The sequence below is a fragment of the Trypanosoma cruzi genome, genomic scaffold (assembly GCF_000209065.1).
Source record: "Trypanosoma cruzi strain CL Brener 1047053512861 genomic scaffold, whole genome shotgun sequence".
Lineage (NCBI taxonomy): Eukaryota > Euglenozoa > Kinetoplastea > Trypanosomatida > Trypanosomatidae > Trypanosoma > Trypanosoma cruzi.
In genome coordinates, this window is record NW_001849453.1 from 96971 (window position 1) to 111814 (window position 14844).

General features: G+C 49.5%; 6 protein-coding genes across 6 annotated transcripts, besides 23 other annotated features; all 6 read left to right on the forward strand.

Annotated features, from left to right (window-relative positions):
- Positions 1 to 2537: a sequence feature (haploid, Esmeraldo-like haplotype).
- Positions 139 to 164: a microsatellite.
- Positions 762 to 1106, forward strand: Tc00.1047053507209.10 (small nuclear ribonucleoprotein protein, putative; the record flags this gene model as incomplete). Its single annotated transcript, XM_803014.1, has 1 exon — positions 762 to 1106. The coding sequence occupies one exon, from the start codon at positions 762 to 764 to the stop codon at positions 1104 to 1106; it is 345 nt and encodes a 114-aa protein (XP_808107.1).
- Positions 1132 to 1216: a sequence feature (GA-rich).
- Positions 1519 to 1549: a microsatellite.
- Positions 1765 to 1818: a microsatellite.
- Tc00.1047053507209.20 (hypothetical protein, conserved) lies at positions 1943 to 2734 on the forward strand (the record flags this gene model as incomplete). Its single annotated transcript, XM_803015.1, has 1 exon — positions 1943 to 2734. One exon carries the CDS (start codon positions 1943 to 1945, stop codon positions 2732 to 2734), a length of 792 nt encoding a protein of 263 aa, XP_808108.1.
- Positions 2538 to 4041: a sequence feature (haploid, non-Esmeraldo-like haplotype).
- Positions 3127 to 3149: a microsatellite.
- Positions 3188 to 3208: a microsatellite.
- On the forward strand, positions 3496 to 6873 carry Tc00.1047053507209.30 (hypothetical protein, conserved; the record flags this gene model as incomplete). Its single annotated transcript, XM_803016.1, has 1 exon — positions 3496 to 6873. The coding sequence occupies one exon, from the start codon at positions 3496 to 3498 to the stop codon at positions 6871 to 6873; it is 3378 nt and encodes a 1125-aa protein (XP_808109.1).
- Positions 4033 to 4070: a microsatellite.
- Positions 4042 to 5120: a sequence feature (heterozygous, non-Esmeraldo-like haplotype).
- Positions 5121 to 5205: a sequence feature (areas merged during assembly that could not be assigned to a particular haplotype. This can correspond to areas where the two haplotypes were merged or to regions with more than two copies in the genome that were merged during assembly.).
- Positions 5206 to 5289: a sequence feature (areas merged during assembly that could not be assigned to a particular haplotype. This can correspond to areas where the two haplotypes were merged or to regions with more than two copies in the genome that were merged during assembly.).
- Positions 5206 to 5323: a sequence feature (GA-rich).
- Positions 5290 to 5951: a sequence feature (areas merged during assembly that could not be assigned to a particular haplotype. This can correspond to areas where the two haplotypes were merged or to regions with more than two copies in the genome that were merged during assembly.).
- Positions 5614 to 5711: a sequence feature (GA-rich).
- Positions 5952 to 14844: a sequence feature (heterozygous, non-Esmeraldo-like haplotype).
- Positions 6888 to 6910: a sequence feature (AT_rich).
- Positions 7094 to 7116: a microsatellite.
- Positions 7346 to 9760, forward strand: Tc00.1047053507209.40 (protein kinase, putative; the record flags this gene model as incomplete). Its single annotated transcript, XM_803017.1, has 1 exon — positions 7346 to 9760. One exon carries the CDS (start codon positions 7346 to 7348, stop codon positions 9758 to 9760), a length of 2415 nt encoding a protein of 804 aa, XP_808110.1.
- Positions 9815 to 9880: a sequence feature (GA-rich).
- Positions 10345 to 10941, forward strand: Tc00.1047053507209.50 (hypothetical protein, conserved; the record flags this gene model as incomplete). The annotated part of the gene is made up of 1 exon (XM_803018.1): positions 10345 to 10941. One exon carries the CDS (start codon positions 10345 to 10347, stop codon positions 10939 to 10941), a length of 597 nt encoding a protein of 198 aa, XP_808111.1.
- On the forward strand, positions 11546 to 14005 carry Tc00.1047053507209.60 (hypothetical protein, conserved; the record flags this gene model as incomplete). The annotated part of the gene is made up of 1 exon (XM_803019.1): positions 11546 to 14005. The coding sequence occupies one exon, from the start codon at positions 11546 to 11548 to the stop codon at positions 14003 to 14005; it is 2460 nt and encodes an 819-aa protein (XP_808112.1).
- Positions 14120 to 14143: a microsatellite.
- Positions 14294 to 14330: a microsatellite.
- Positions 14412 to 14435: a microsatellite.
- Positions 14719 to 14756: a microsatellite.

Genomic DNA, 14844 nt, shown 5'->3' on the forward strand with positions numbered 1-14844 from the left:
TTGTGTTGCCTGCGCCACGTTGGTTTAATCTCTCTCATGTCTTTTATGCGTATGCAGCTGGTGATATAAATTTCCACTCAAAACGGCGCCTCTGAGGGAGTGGCCAAAAAGGGGATGATGAGAAGGCGGAGATTTACGGCTGCTGCTGCTGCTGCTGCTGCTGCAACAACAACACATAATTCCGTTGTGGGTAGAGAGAAGCAAACGAAGAGAGAGAATAGAGCGCATACATGTGACTTTGTGTGTGTTTGGGTGTTTGTGAAGAAGAGAATGTTATGAAATTGTAATAAGTGGGTCTCGTGTAAACCGAAAAGAAAAAAAAAAATAATCAAACATTAAGGCAAATTGACTGTGTACGTGTGTGCGCATCGCGAATTTTAATTGACAAGGCGGGAAATGAGGCGAAAGAAAAAAAAAAGGGAAGGAAACATTCACCCAGACACGTACATGATTGCATACATGTGTGCAAACAGGTATCGGTGTGTACTTATGTATGCGAAGTTTGGTAGGAATACGGCGTGTGTATTTGTCTGCGCCGTCCTGTTTTGTTGTTGCTTGTGTTTGCCTTGTGATCTTCAAAATAAAGCAGCAGGAAGAGAGCGGAGATCCAAGTTGACATGACGCGCCGCTTGTGCTTTTTCTTGTTGACCATTGTTCTTATTCTTATTCTTATTTTTTTTTTAGCATTGCTAGTGAGTGCTGCCGCCGCTGTTGTCCTTGTTGTCACCACCGTCACGCAGAAGTGTTTTTTTTTTACAGCAATGGGCCGCGAGAGCATGCTTCACAACATTAACCGCACCCTGCGGATTGTGCTAATTGATGGCAGGGAACTGACGGGTAAACTTCTCGTCTACGATCGCCACATGAACGTTGTGTTGGGTGACGCCACGGAGAGTCGTGAGGAGACGAAGAAGATGAAGGAGGCAGGCATTAGTCCACAGCGCAGCCTAGGGCTTGTGTTGCTTCGCGGCGTACATGTTATCTCCGTCAATGTGCTCGGTGCCAGCGAGAACAATGGGGACGGGGAGGGGAAGACGAAGGGGCAGCCGGCGAACTTCGAGAAGGCGCCACGGGCGAAGGTGGCCGGAGCGAAGCGGAAGCGCTAAAATGAGGAGGCACACACGACTCCGTGAAGTGGGAGACAAAAAAAAGGGCGAGAGAAAAAAAGAAGGAAATGAAAAGGAAAAGGAAAAAAAAAAAAAGGAACAAGAAGAAGCGTCAATCAAAGAAATCCGGTTTGTTTATTTGTGAGAGAAAAGCGTGGACTCTGAGCAGACATGCGTTCTTCCTGTCTGTGCATGTAAAGGGTCTGTGTCTGTTGGGCATGCCGTCTGAATGGGAGGTGAGTGTGTGACCTGCAAGCGTGCGACGAGGAGGCATCAGGAGGGGGTGAAGACGTCTTAAGAAACTCAAAGAACTGAAGGGAAAGAGATAAGAGAGGAGCGATAGAGAGAGAGTGGGAGAAGGCCACACAGCACAACACCCACGCATGGAGGGTGGGCAGGTGGTCACGACACCCTTTTCTTTCTTTTTCTTTTCATTTTCTTTTTGTTAAATGTCTACTCACTTCGCCGATGGGAAGTAACAGAGGAGCGCTACCCCGCACCTGCATGCATGAAGGCAAACAAACAATCAGCGACGGGTAAGTAAAACTACTGCTCTTTCGTTTAATCCTTTTGTCCTCTCCACGGAGGCCACGATTTCGTTTATTTTTTACGGGCTGACCCTTTTTTTTTCCTTAAAATATATATTTACACAGAGAAGCACACACACACACACACACACACACATACACATACACATACACATAGACACACAAAGGAAAAAAAAAAAGAAGAGGGTGAGGCTGAGTGACTCAAAGAAGCCCTGCTCACCGGAAGAGAAGAGAAGAGATAAACAGAGAACTGGATAATACGTAGATTGCAAAGAGTGACGGAGGGAGATGCCGCCCAAGTTTGGTCGGCGGGCGGGGGAGGGGCAAAGCAAGAAAGACGGCAGTGTTGATTCTGCGACCCCACAAGAAACGAATGCCGCTGCATTTGATAGCAAGCGATATTTGGACGTGGTGGTGCACAAGGATGACCTTCGTAGCCTTGAGGACGGTGTGGACGAGCAGACACGTGAACAAGCCGCTAAAAAGGCGGCAGAGGAAAAAGAGAAGCTTGTCAAACGTGTTGCCGAAGCCCCTGTTGGTTACGTCGCTACCATGCCGAAACTTGCTGAATTAGACCTATCAAATGTGTGGAGCGATTTTCTGAGTGCCGTTCACCACGAATTGGACATCTCCGCACTCACCGCCAGCCTCTCGCAGCAGCTAGATGACGAGGATGTGGCATGGAACCCGGACATGCTGCTTGTGCAGCTGACATCTGACATGTTGGATGCCGCCGAAGTCGGCGAAAGTGGATTGCCCGCTCCTGATCCTGCGGCACTGGAGGCTGTGGGTAAGGCACGAAGGCGGCGCAACGAGCTGCTGGAGAATGCGGACGAGATGCAGGTGACAACGCGGGACCGTCGACGCCGACCGGGCGGTGAGGGAGAAGAACAGGCAGCGTCAGAAAGCCCTGAATCCCACCAGAAGCCTGAGGAGTCGAGCAGTCGCAAATCCTCCGAAACAAAAAAGAAGAGTCGTGAGCGGTCGCCGGGAAAAGGGGGCCACCCCGGGGCAAGGGCTGCACAGCCACCGGAAAGTCCAACAGCCTCTCCGGCAAATCCCGCATCACGGAAAAAGTGATGTACCCCACCGGAGAAGCCAGAAGTAGGGCAGTTAAGGCCAATGCGAAGGAACATGCCACTCGATCAAATTGAGAAGCAACGGAGCAGGAGTGAATTGCTGGCCGCCACGACGGCGAAGAAGTGGTGGCAACTGAAGCACATATTTACATATATATGACGTATGCACGCGTTGAATTTATGTCTGTCTCGCTTCCTTTCTCTTTTTCTCTCTTTGTTTATTTGTGTATGTTTGCGTGGAAATGCGGTGACACACGGGTGATGTCGTGGGAGTTATGTGGAAAACAACAACAACAAGGTGATTTTGCAAAAGAAAAAAACGAATGGAAGTGCATATGCTCACTAGCTGCATTTGTTTAGTCACGTTGTATTCTGCAAATCTAAACATCTCTCTTATTATTATTATTATTATTATTTTTCTAATGTTGTTTTGGATTTCTTTTCATGTAAGGGATTTTTTTTTTTTTTTTTTTTTAGCCACCACCGGAGAGGGGTGACAAAGTCGGCAGGGATATTTTGCATAGAAGGAGAGAGAGAGAGAGAAAGAGCGTGTGTCTCTTTTTATACCCTCCTGCGTGCATACTTGTCTCTCTGGGAAGTGCTTGTCACTCCAGCATCCACAGACACACACAGACACACTTCCCCTTCCGTGAAGAAGGGGAAATAATAGAATCAAAGGAGAAAAAGGAAGAGGAAGCTACAAAAGGACAACAACAGCAACAAAGCAAACAAAAATAAAAGTTATTTTGTTGGCTAACTGAAATGAAGCGCGTGCTAGTGCTGAATGTCGACTCTTTTGTTGGGAGGGAGGTGTGCCGTTGTTTTTTTGACGCCAAAGAGTACCTGGTTGATGGCACGCTGTACCATTTCCAATCCACTCGAGAGAATCCGGAGGCGAAGGAGTCTCTCAGAACCGATGGATTGGACTCTGCAGGCAAGATGAAGCCTCATTGTGCAACCGCCTCTACGAGTTCGGTGCGGCTAGACGTCCCACCAGACATGCGGCCATTTCTCAACTCGGTGATGCCGCGACATGGCGATATTAGTGATGAGCAGTTTCGCGTCCGGGTGCTGACGTACGACATTATTATCGCCATCCTTGAAGAGGACGCGTTCGAGGCGGACTGCGCTATCAAAGTGCTTCGTGGGACACACTACGAGGTGGAAAAGACTTTTGTGCTTGTGTCCAATGTATTTACATGGACACAGACCGATGCACACGAGCGTGAGTTACGACGTGCCGCTCGCCGTGCAGAACGGGAGGCGGCTCGCGCCCAACGTTACGAGGATGATGTAATCGAGGAGGAAGAGGAGGAAGAAGAGGAGGAAGAGGAAGAAATGGAACAAAAGGTATGGACGGAGGAGGATTACCGTCAGCGCTACCCCGATCTCCGTTACCATCTCTGGAAGGACCTTGAGCATGCGGTGAAGCATGCAAACTCGGAGACATTACACACATATGTGCTGTGGGCCGGATTGCCGTACGGTCGTGGCGAAGACCTTCTTGTGTCCCATTTTAACGCAGCGTGGAGACATCAGGAGATGCTTCAGTATGGGGATGGATCAAACTACATCCCCACCATACATGTAAAAGATCTTGCGCGGATCATCTACCTTGTCGGCTCCTCGTACGATACACTTGAAGATCGTTACATGTTTGCCGTGGATCAGGGCAACAACACACAGAGCGATATTTTGCAGGGCATAAAGGACTTTATTGGTGGCGTGGTGTCGGTTACGGCGCCGGAAATTGACCGTAAGAATCAGGTTGTGATACCAGGTAATCAAAAAAAAGGCGGAAGAGAGGCGGATGTGAAAGAAAATGAATTAGCAGAAGAGATCCAGCATGAGCATGACGTCCTGGTGGGGCTGGGGATGCGGGAGGCACAAGTTTTGGATGAAGAAAAAGAGGAAATGTTAAGAATTAAGGAAATTTCGCAGCGAGAGAAACTGCTGCGGCTGGGTTTGGGGGTACAAGAAATTGAAAACGATGATGACACAAACCACGCGCTAAGGCCGGAAGCGGCCTCTAAAGTAGGGGCGAGTCTCACGATCGCTCCACCGCATGGCCTGGCAAACTGGTTCAGTGCGGTTGACATGCGCTGTGAGCCCGGTGCCGTACTTGCGCTTCTCGAGGAGGAGGAATGGGTTTCACTTGGGGGGTTCTTTGCGAATGTTGACAAAATTGTGCAGGAGTTCAAGGCCGCACGGCAGTTGCGTCCGATGCGTCTTGTTCTCTCTGGCCCACCTTTGAGCAAAGTAGGGGAAGTCGCCGGCGTACTTGCGGAACTATTTAATATTCCCCACCTGACGTTGGCAAATGTGACGGCGGCTTACGAGGAGCATGTGAGATCTCTGCGAGAGGAGTTAATTGGTATTCTTGTGTTGCGACAGCTGCGGAGACACACGGCACGCGAAGAACGCCGACGCCGCGAGAAAGAAAGGGCCAAAGAGGCGCGAAGAAAAGCCAGGGAGGAGGAAGGAGAGGAAGGAGAGGAGGGAGAGGAGGGAGAGGAAGAGGAGGAGGAGGAAGAGGGAGAAGAAGAGGGAGAAGAAGGGGCAGAAGAAGAGGAAGAAAAGGGAGAAGAAGGAACACCCGCCGCGCAGGATTTGGACCCTGCAGAGCGTATACGCGCCGCCATCACCGAGGCGATGTTGCTGCGTGTACCGGAGGATGAAGAGGAGGAAGAGGAGGACGATTCCCACTACAACGCCGATGATGAGGAGGAGGTGGATGAGAAGGCAGCCGCCATGGCGCAGCAGGTGGACGAGGCTGAACGACGTCGAATTGCGACACTTCGAGAGGAGTATCGCTTCGCCACACAACTGTTATCACTGCGTCTTTTGAATGGGGAGTTCCCGCGGCGACCCAAAAGCGCTGATGAAGAGGAAGAGGGCGAGGAGGAAGAGGAATACGACGAATATGATGATGAGGAGGAATACATGAATAGGAAGAAGAGACGGGAGCAAAAGAAGGATGTCAAAAAAGATGTTACAGAGGAACCCCCGCCGACGATTCGTTACTTTGATGAGGTGATGGCTGTGATGGTTCGCTGGCGGCTGCGGCAGGAGGACTGCAAGAATCAGGGATACATCCTGGAGGCATTTCCAGAGACGGTGCGTCAGGCCTGGTTGACGTTTCTAGCCGACACTGAGGAACAAAAGGAGATGCAGCGGCCGAAGTTGCAGAAGGTCCGTGACGAGGAGGCCGTACCACAGCCGCTGCTTGATGCAAATTTCCCATTGCCTGTTCTTGCAGATCTTGAGGAGGATCGGAAACAAGAGATAATGGAATTGATGACGGGGCGGAGATTTGCGTCCGCTGAGGAAGTTCTTGTTCCCACACATGATACCTTTTTCCCAGATTGCTTTATTGCTCTGACAGGCAATGAGGTTACCCTTCGGTCACAAATATATGCTGCAATTGCCACTGCGACTCCTGGTGATACGACGCCGGATTTTTCCGAGCAGTTCACGCGTTATATGACACATAACCGTCCTGGTGCCCCACCGACGGAATCGCTTATTTGCTGGTTTCAAACCGTGGTGGCAGAGAGGGTGGATGAAGATGGAGATGTTGCTGTGGCTACGGAAGGAGGTGAATTGAGAGAAAAGGTGCCCCGAAAGGCATGCGTTCTATTCGTACCGGTATTTTCTACCTTTCCTCAAGCCGTGTTGCCAAAGTTTTTTAACCATGAGGAGATCTCTGGCATGAGAGCCTACTGCACCTTTATCCGGTCTGAGATTCTTAAAAACATTGGTCTTGACAGCTGTGGCTCTGTGATAGATTCCATGCGGGCAGAGGCGGAGGCGAACAAAAGTCGGGTACAGGAGCTCGCGTCGGAGAGGGAAAAATTAGAAAAATTGAGTGCCTCGGATAAATTATTTGCCGCGGCCGCACAAAAATTGGAGGACGACTTTTTGGAGAATGAGCGGCGTGCGTTGCGATTTTACCAGGCAAAGGAGGAGTTGGCGTCCATTGTTGGCATTGACTCTATTCCGGTGGATGTGTACTTGATGCGATATGTGATGCCTAGTCTGACGCCGCTGATGGCGGAGGTTGTGCGGATGCGCCCTGAGGACCCTGTGACTGTGTTGGCGGATGCCCTTTTCCACCACAAGCGGCAAGTGAGTCTCTGAGATGGACATTTCTGTTATTTATTTATTTATTATTTTTGACTCTGTGGTAAGAATTTCCGTGCGGGCGGCAACGACTTGTGTCAACGGAGGCAAATGATGTAATTACATCCCGGGCGAGGGTGCGCGATGTACAGAAATGAAGGAAAAAAAAAGAAAAGAAAAAAGAATGGAGCTGTGAAAATGGGAGGGTGCGAGAGTGAAGAGCGCGCACAACACACATAAACAAGCAAACAAACAAACAAAAAACCTTTTGCCCAGCCGGATTTTTTTCTTTGTTGTTGTATTTTCTTCCATATCCCTTTTTTTATTATTATTCTTGATTGCGTGCTTTATGGAGGAGGAGATAGGGAGGAAGAAAGGAGGGAAAACGGGAAGGGAGAGGCCGCGGAGTGTCAGCGCTAGAATCAGCAGCATTGGGCCGTTAGGGAAAGAGGAAGAGTAAGAGGAAGGGGGACGAACAAACAGGAGACAAATGGCGGAACACTTTCGGAATCGCATCAAGGAGTTAAGGTCGCGGAAGGTGGCGACAGAAGATGCGGCCACCGGCTCAAAAACGACAGTGGCGTCCGCGGCGACGGCGGTGTCGTCGGTGACATCTCCGCTTCTGTCATCGGCGGTATCAAGCAAAACAGTTTCTTCGGTCCCGGTGGCAAATTTACCGCCACCTTTTGTGTCGCCACATGGGGCGGTGGTGAACTACAGGGACACTGTGAGGGACCCACTGTGCGCGCGCTTCACGACGGGGCACGCGTTAAGTCTTTTTTGGGTTACTTTGCAGGCACTTGGGGACAAGGCACGACGGAAGCGGGCTCGTTCTCCTGACAATGAGGAGCCTGCAGAAGAGCCTCAACAACACTGTGGCTTCCAGAAGCACCAACCGCAGCAGCAGCATGCATCAAGGGAGGGAGAGGGAGGCGGTGAAGAGCAGGCATCACCGCGCCAAATTGACCCGGAACAACCTATGGTGAGAGAGGGTTGCGACAATGAGAAGAAGGTAGTAACTAATCCCCCTTTTGATACTTCTTTTTCCAATGTGGTTTCTTACTTCTTGCCTGAGATAGATGGAAGGTGTTTCAGTAACAATGATGAGTTGGAGGAAACAAATGGGCTTGTCAAAGGACAAGCACAATTAGAGCACTCAAAGGCGAGTATTGGAGCTGGCATTGGCGTCGGCTCACGTGATGACAAAAAAAGGTGTATTTTGGTCACGGGAAAGCAGTGCTTACCCTGCCGCTCGGTAAACGAATACATCCCAAAGGCCCGTATTGCGCAAGGGGTGTATGGTGTGGTAATCAGCGCCATTAGGGCTGCATCTGAGGTTCCTCACCACGACCAGGAGGTGAAACGGATGGTAAAGAAGTACGCTCTCAAGCAGGTGAAGGAACAGTGGCTTGTCGACTCACAAGTCGGATTTCCACCGTATCTCCTGAGAGAGTTTGATCTTCTTCTTCGCATGCGCCATCCAAACATTGTGAGGGCCCGGGAGGTGGTGATTCTCGATAAGCGGCTTGGTGGGACAGGACACTCGCGTGGGGATGCGGGTGGTGATGGTGTGGGGGCGGAAAACAACATCAAGAGATCCCATCCGGATGTTGCCGGAGAGTTTCTCCAAGGTGTGAAGGGGGTGGCGCCGAACGGTAACGTTGCCACCCAAAATCAAGAGAAGTCAGGCGCGGATGGGGTGTTAAGGGGAGAGCGAAGTAGAAGTCATGTAAAGGATGTGTATTTGGTTATGGACTATTGTCCTTATGATCTCAAGTCTTTTCTTTCTCTTCACAATGAAAAGGGGGTTTATATGCATTTAAGCTCCTACAATACACATCCTGATGCGCCAAACAATTTTTTATCTCGAGTGAAATGTATTATGCAACAACTGTTTCGAGCATTAAACTTTCTCCATGATCATCGTATTTTGCACAGAGACATCAAAACCTCTAATATTCTCATTAGCCATGAAGGGGTTGTGAAGCTTTGTGACTTTGGGTTGGGACGCCTTTATCGTGAGGGGGAGGAGCTCACTGCGAACGTCGTCACGCTCATGTATCGTGCACCGGAGTTACACTTTGGTGTTCGGGACTACTCCCACAAGATGGATGTATGGTCACTGGGGTGCATCATGGCAGAGTTGTTCCTCAAGATGCCGCTGTTTCGAGCCGAGGAGGAGGTGAAGCATTTTGCCGCCATCTGCGACATCATCGGCATACCGACGGAGGAGACATTCAGCGGGCTGTACAAGATGCCAGAGCTCCTGCGCATCATGCGGTCCCTCACCAAGTATAACCGTGAGAACAATCTTTCTCGCGTATTTGCGAAGTCGCACCACGCCGGTGCGTCGACTCTGCCTGCGAGTGGACTGGACTTGCTGCAGTGCATCTTTCGCTGGAATCCTCTGGACCGTCTCTCGGCCCGTGATGCCCTCAACCACGTGTTCTTCCACGAGGCACCGCTGCCATGTGAGCCAGCGGAGCTTTTGCGCCCGATACCAACCTCAAACGTGCAAAGCAGGCGGTATGACGGTAAGGCAACGGCGAAAAGAAACGAAACTGACGGTGTGGGGGGCACACCTCCGCCGAAGCCGCGGCCTGTCCGAACGGACGCAGTGCTTCGGGCTGAGGAAAAACTCACATCACCGAGAATGGGGGGCATGAAAGCTGTCGAGCCGGAACGGACCTGCACCACGACGGGCACGGGTGAAATGAAGATGACGGTGACAGATGCGATTTCGTCCCCGTCGGAGGATGACGCTGAGCATGTGCTTCTGCGGGAGCTAGAGTCCCTCAACGATATCCCAAGCCCTGGGGACGAGGATGAGGCCCAACGCGTGGCGAACCAAGCACGTCTGAGGGCAAATCAGGACCGGGATTGTGCGTCATCACCGGGGTTTTGATGCATCTGTGCATTCTGGAGAGTATTTGAGAATGAGGGAGGAAAAGACAACAACAAGAAAAAAAAAAATGAAAGAAAGAAAGAAAAGAGAAGAAGAGAGAAAGAGAGAGAAAGAAAGAAAATCAAAAAAACGAATACAACTACCACCACCAAGGAAAAAAAAAAAAAAAAGGACATCGCTACGACTCTAGTAACGTGTTCTTACTGTTGCTTTTTTTTTAGTTGCATTTACTTCTGTTGTATCTTTTTCTCTCTTTTTCTCTCACTTTTTCTATTGTGTCTGTGTATTATTGTCCACCATTCTTTTTATTCGACTCCCTTTTGCAATCTTTTTCTCTTTTTCCCTCTCCTTTTGTCTGTTTCCGTGCGGTGGGGGAGAGGTCCGGCCTTGTTATCTTTCCCTGCACCGTAGAAAGAAGAAGGAGAAAAACAACATCAACAAAATAGAAACACACACACATAAGTGCCGGGCGGTGAAGGGGCGAAAGGGACGTTGCGTTCTGTTGCCATCACCGTTCTGCGGCTTGGACCACCGCGGCAGGCGGAGGCATTGAAGGAGGAAACAAGAAAGCAAACACAAAAAACATGATATTTGGCTCAGAGCCTCCGCTGTATTTGAAGCCTGTTGGCCGGCGCGGGCTGCGGCGGCACGAGGCGGACGTCCTGCAGCACTACCCAGGCTACAGCCACCCGGTTGTGCAGCTCCGTGGGAGTGAGGGATACATCGACGATAGCCACCGCCTGCACCCGCGCCTCACAGCAGCAGAGGAATTGCGCCACGAGCGAGAATTGGGGGCTGAGCGTCGGCAACGCGTTGTTGAGGTGCGCCGAAGACGCCATTGCGAGCGCGAAGCCAATTTGGCGCAGCGGAGAGAGGACGAGTTTCAGAGGGAGCAGCGTCATAAGGCGCAGTTAGCCGGCTTGTGCATTCGAAATGAGCCCGGTGACGGACGTGATACAATTACGCAACAGTATAGGACAGAGGATGCACGCCGCCACTACGAGTACAAGCATGAATTAGAAAAGCATCGTTACTTTGCACGGCAACAACGCCTACGCGAAAAGACTCATCCTCATGGATACAACATTTTAACAGGTGAAGCGTTGCCCTCGACGGTGGTGCCACCTAAGCCATCAATACCATCTGATACTCAATTATTCGCTGTGCAACATGGGGATTAAGAGGGATGTATACGGAAATATATATAACTGTACTGACAGGGAAAGGATGCCACCCTTTGTGGTGTGGTGTGAGTGTGAGATGGGCCTTCTACATCTTTTTTCTTTTTTCCTTTTTATTGTACTATTTCGCGATGCAAACCAAAGAAAATAATAATAATAATAAGAATGAAAAAACTTTTTAAAAAGTTTTTCCATTGAAATGATGATGAGTTTGTTCTTGTAGTGTGCCGTCGTTGAGGGGAATCATCCCCGTTGGATTCCCCATTTAGCCTTGAATACTTCTCTCTTTTGTTTGTATTCCGTCTTGTTTTGGTGTTTTTGCGTGTGTTTGTACGTATGTGCACGGCGATCAGCAATGCTTTCTGTCTCTGTGCAACCCTACTTGTTTTTCTCTATCCACATTCTCTCTCCCCGCTTTATGCTACCTTTTTTTTTTTTTTCCTTTTAGTGTTGCAAGCACTCCCAAAGTGTTCAGTCATTTGAGGGTTGTTTTGCTGCAGGTGTGTACAAACTTCCGTGCGGACTGTGGCTGAGTAGCAACTGCCCCACCCGTCGTTAGTTTTGGTGGTTTTTTGTATTGTGCCCCCCGCGTTGTCATTCCGGTATGCCGGGGGGTGGTGGCGGCGAACGGAGGCAGGAGGAAGAGCAGGGGGGCAACCTGTCTCCGCAAGAATCCACGAAGGTCGCTGCCGAGAAGGACGTTGTCGCCCCACGGAGTGTTCCGGAGGCTGAGGTCGCACGGCTGCTGCAGGAGTATGATGGGACGCCCCTGACGGGGCCGGATGTGCGCAAAATGAGTGAATGGTCGCAGTCGCGCAGCACAAGCGTCCCCGCAAGATTCTCTACTCTCACGACAAATTCAGTAGGAGCAGGTCACGTGGACAGTGAGGCTCGCTTGCGCATGAAGTGGGGCACCATTCAGAAGGACTGCCCGTTTTGTCTACGGAGCCCGACCCTACAGCTGGGGAGTCCCAGTGTAAAAAATAGAACGGAATCTTCCACGAACTCCTTTACACGTTTGGGCACCCCAACGTCACTGAGGGCCAGCGCGGCAGCTTTCTTATTTACGCTGAATGCACAGGAGAGTCTGCGAAAGTCACCGCCTCTGGAAGTGATTGCCTTCTCACCAACAGCTGAGGAAGAAGGGGGAATGGCCGTATTCTCTAGCGCGATTGCCGTAGAGGGCAGAAGTAAAAGCCTGACAGACACTCAAGGGGAGCCTATGCGAATTACTTCTGTAGCAACACAGGCGGCAGAGCCGATCGATTTAAATGCATCAGGCGTTTCTTTTGGTGCATCACGATATGCGCATGCTGTAAATGATTTTGGGGGGCGATATACTCCCCTGCGTGAGAGTGTTGGCACCTCTGTAACAGGGAACTCTGGGCAACGGATGAGCAGGAATCATTCTACTAAGGGAGATGATATCGTGTCGAATAATCCAAACAGTGATCGGTCATTTGCTTTACTGAGTAATAGAAACAATGAAGATGTGGACTCCGCGAAAAAAGAGGTCCGTTATGAATTAATGAGACTTCGGGAACACCCTGACAATGAGGGCAGCCATGAGGATAATAGGATTGATGCTGAAGATGAAAGTGGCCTTTGCTGCAGATGTTGCGGGGTCTTTTCGTGTTTTTCAGGAGGCATGGATTTGAGGACGACATCGTTGTTAGCGTATCGAAATGTTGGCCAGCGGGAGGAGGAGGAGGAGGAGTATACAGGGCGACACTCTGGCCTTCAATGTAAGCCTTGTGGGGCAGTGATTCGTTCATTTAACTTTATGAATGTTTTTGTGGGGAATCTTCCTGTGGCCTCGAAGCTTTTTTGCATTATGAATTATATCGCCAGCACACTTGTGGTACTCGCATTATCTCTTATTTTGATATGCCTGTGGGATAAACCCGTCACTCGCGTAAGTGATGACTCGGCATGCCGTGGGATTATTGTGCCCGGCATTTTCACGCCAGAAATCTCCTTTAGCATTGCCTTTTTTCTTTTCAATGTATTACTGGCAGTCTGCTTTTCTATCCGGGCCGTACGATATGAGAACTCTGGTTTGTTGGTATGTCACTTTATCACCGTGCTGCTTCATTTTTGTCGTACCATTCATTTTGTGTTTTTTACGAGCATCGACAGGCTTTCGGGGCAGGTGTTTCTATACATTCAATTCCTATTTGGTGTGAGTGCCTTCTTATTTTTGGCCTCCTGTGGCACGTACCCATGGGTGCATATGTCGTTTGGATGGCGAACGTTTATGAAGGGTATCACTCGGTCCGTTTTACTGAGACGTCACAGGCGAAAAATGTTTATAGAATCCTTTGTTCAACTTGATATCTTTAGCACGATTAGCAGCGCTTTTACTGTGGTCTACATGTTAGACAGCGATCTGGAGCAAATGATAGGACTGACAGTTGCGGTACTCTCCTGTGCGACGGCCATGCTTTACCTGGTGATGCTTCGACGTCGTTCAATGTGGTTTCTTTCCTTCTTTTCAGTAATATTTGCAGTGTCATTTGTGTTTTATTGTTACGTTATTAGCAGCGCGGTGGAACCTTACTTGTTGCGGGGCGCAGGAGCCCACTTTGAGGTGAGTCAGTGTTACAGTCCAAAACTCTTTTACTGCCTGAAAGATCTTGATGCTGAAATCATATCTAAGAGGGATCTGACGAAATACGTGGAGAATAAAAGTAATGGCAGCAGCGACGGGTGCTCTTCCTTCGTTGTATATCGCAGCGAATACTTCAAAACTCATCCCCGCGAGAATAAGAACTGTCAGTTAACGTGGCAAGACAACTTTAACGATGGTTTTACGCACTGCTGTGAGGTGTATGGCCATTGTCGCCTGAAGGATGCTGTGCGAAGTTACACTGTGGTGCATCTTTTGGTGCTGGCCATTATTTTGTGGACGGTGCGCGTTATTCTCGTTTGGCTGTGGGCCCGCTCCATGAAGGAGGACGAGGAGGATGCCACGAGGATTTGGCAACATCCCAATTCGGATACATTTGTACCTCCTGGGCTGACATTTCCTTCTTTCGCCGTCAATGGACCCGTTTCCACCTGACACCCCGCCAATACCGTTGGGTGTTTCGGGTGGACGGCTGTGAATATCGCGATGATGGAACGATGATGCTACTGGGGAGATATCTAAACTTTTTTTTTTTTTTTTTTGCTTGTGCTCTCTCTCTCTCTCTTTCTCTCTGTGTGTGTATGTGGGATGCTTTTTTGCCTTGAGCCCAATAGGGGCTGGAGGTTAAGGGAGCAAAAAGAAAAGTAGGACGACTTGACACTCAAAAAAAAAAAAAAAAAGAAAACAACTTTTTTGTCTGTTTGTTTCCCTTTTGAATGGTACGTGTATATGTATGTGTATGTGTGTGTGTGTGTGTGTGAAGAACGATTTCACCCCCCTTTTTATTTACCGCATTGCCGTGGCACCCCCATTGATTGGTGTCCAGATGCTGGCATGTTTGTATATATATACATATATATATATACAGCATGTACCGTAAAGAAAATGGGGCCTTTCTTCTTCTCCTTTTTTTTTTTTTGTTGTTGTTGCTGTGCGATGTTGTGCTGTGGGCAAAAACACGCAACGTAGACACACGCTTTCTCTTTTTTTTCTCTTTTTTTGTGTGATTATTGTTGGCTCGTCTCTTTTCTGCCATGTTCACTTGTTAGTTCGATGCGCCGGCGTTCTCCGTCCTCCCTGCCGCGCCGCCTTGCCGACGGGATGACAAGAAGGGCCAACGAAATTTGTGGTGGTGGAGGACTCCCACCAAAAAAAAAAAAAAAAAAAGAAGAAAAAAGAAAAAAAACCGTCTACCGTGACTTTGGTGGACTTGACGATTTGTGTTGTTTGTTGACAGCACCAGCGGGTTTTTTTTTTTTTTGGGGGGGGGGGGG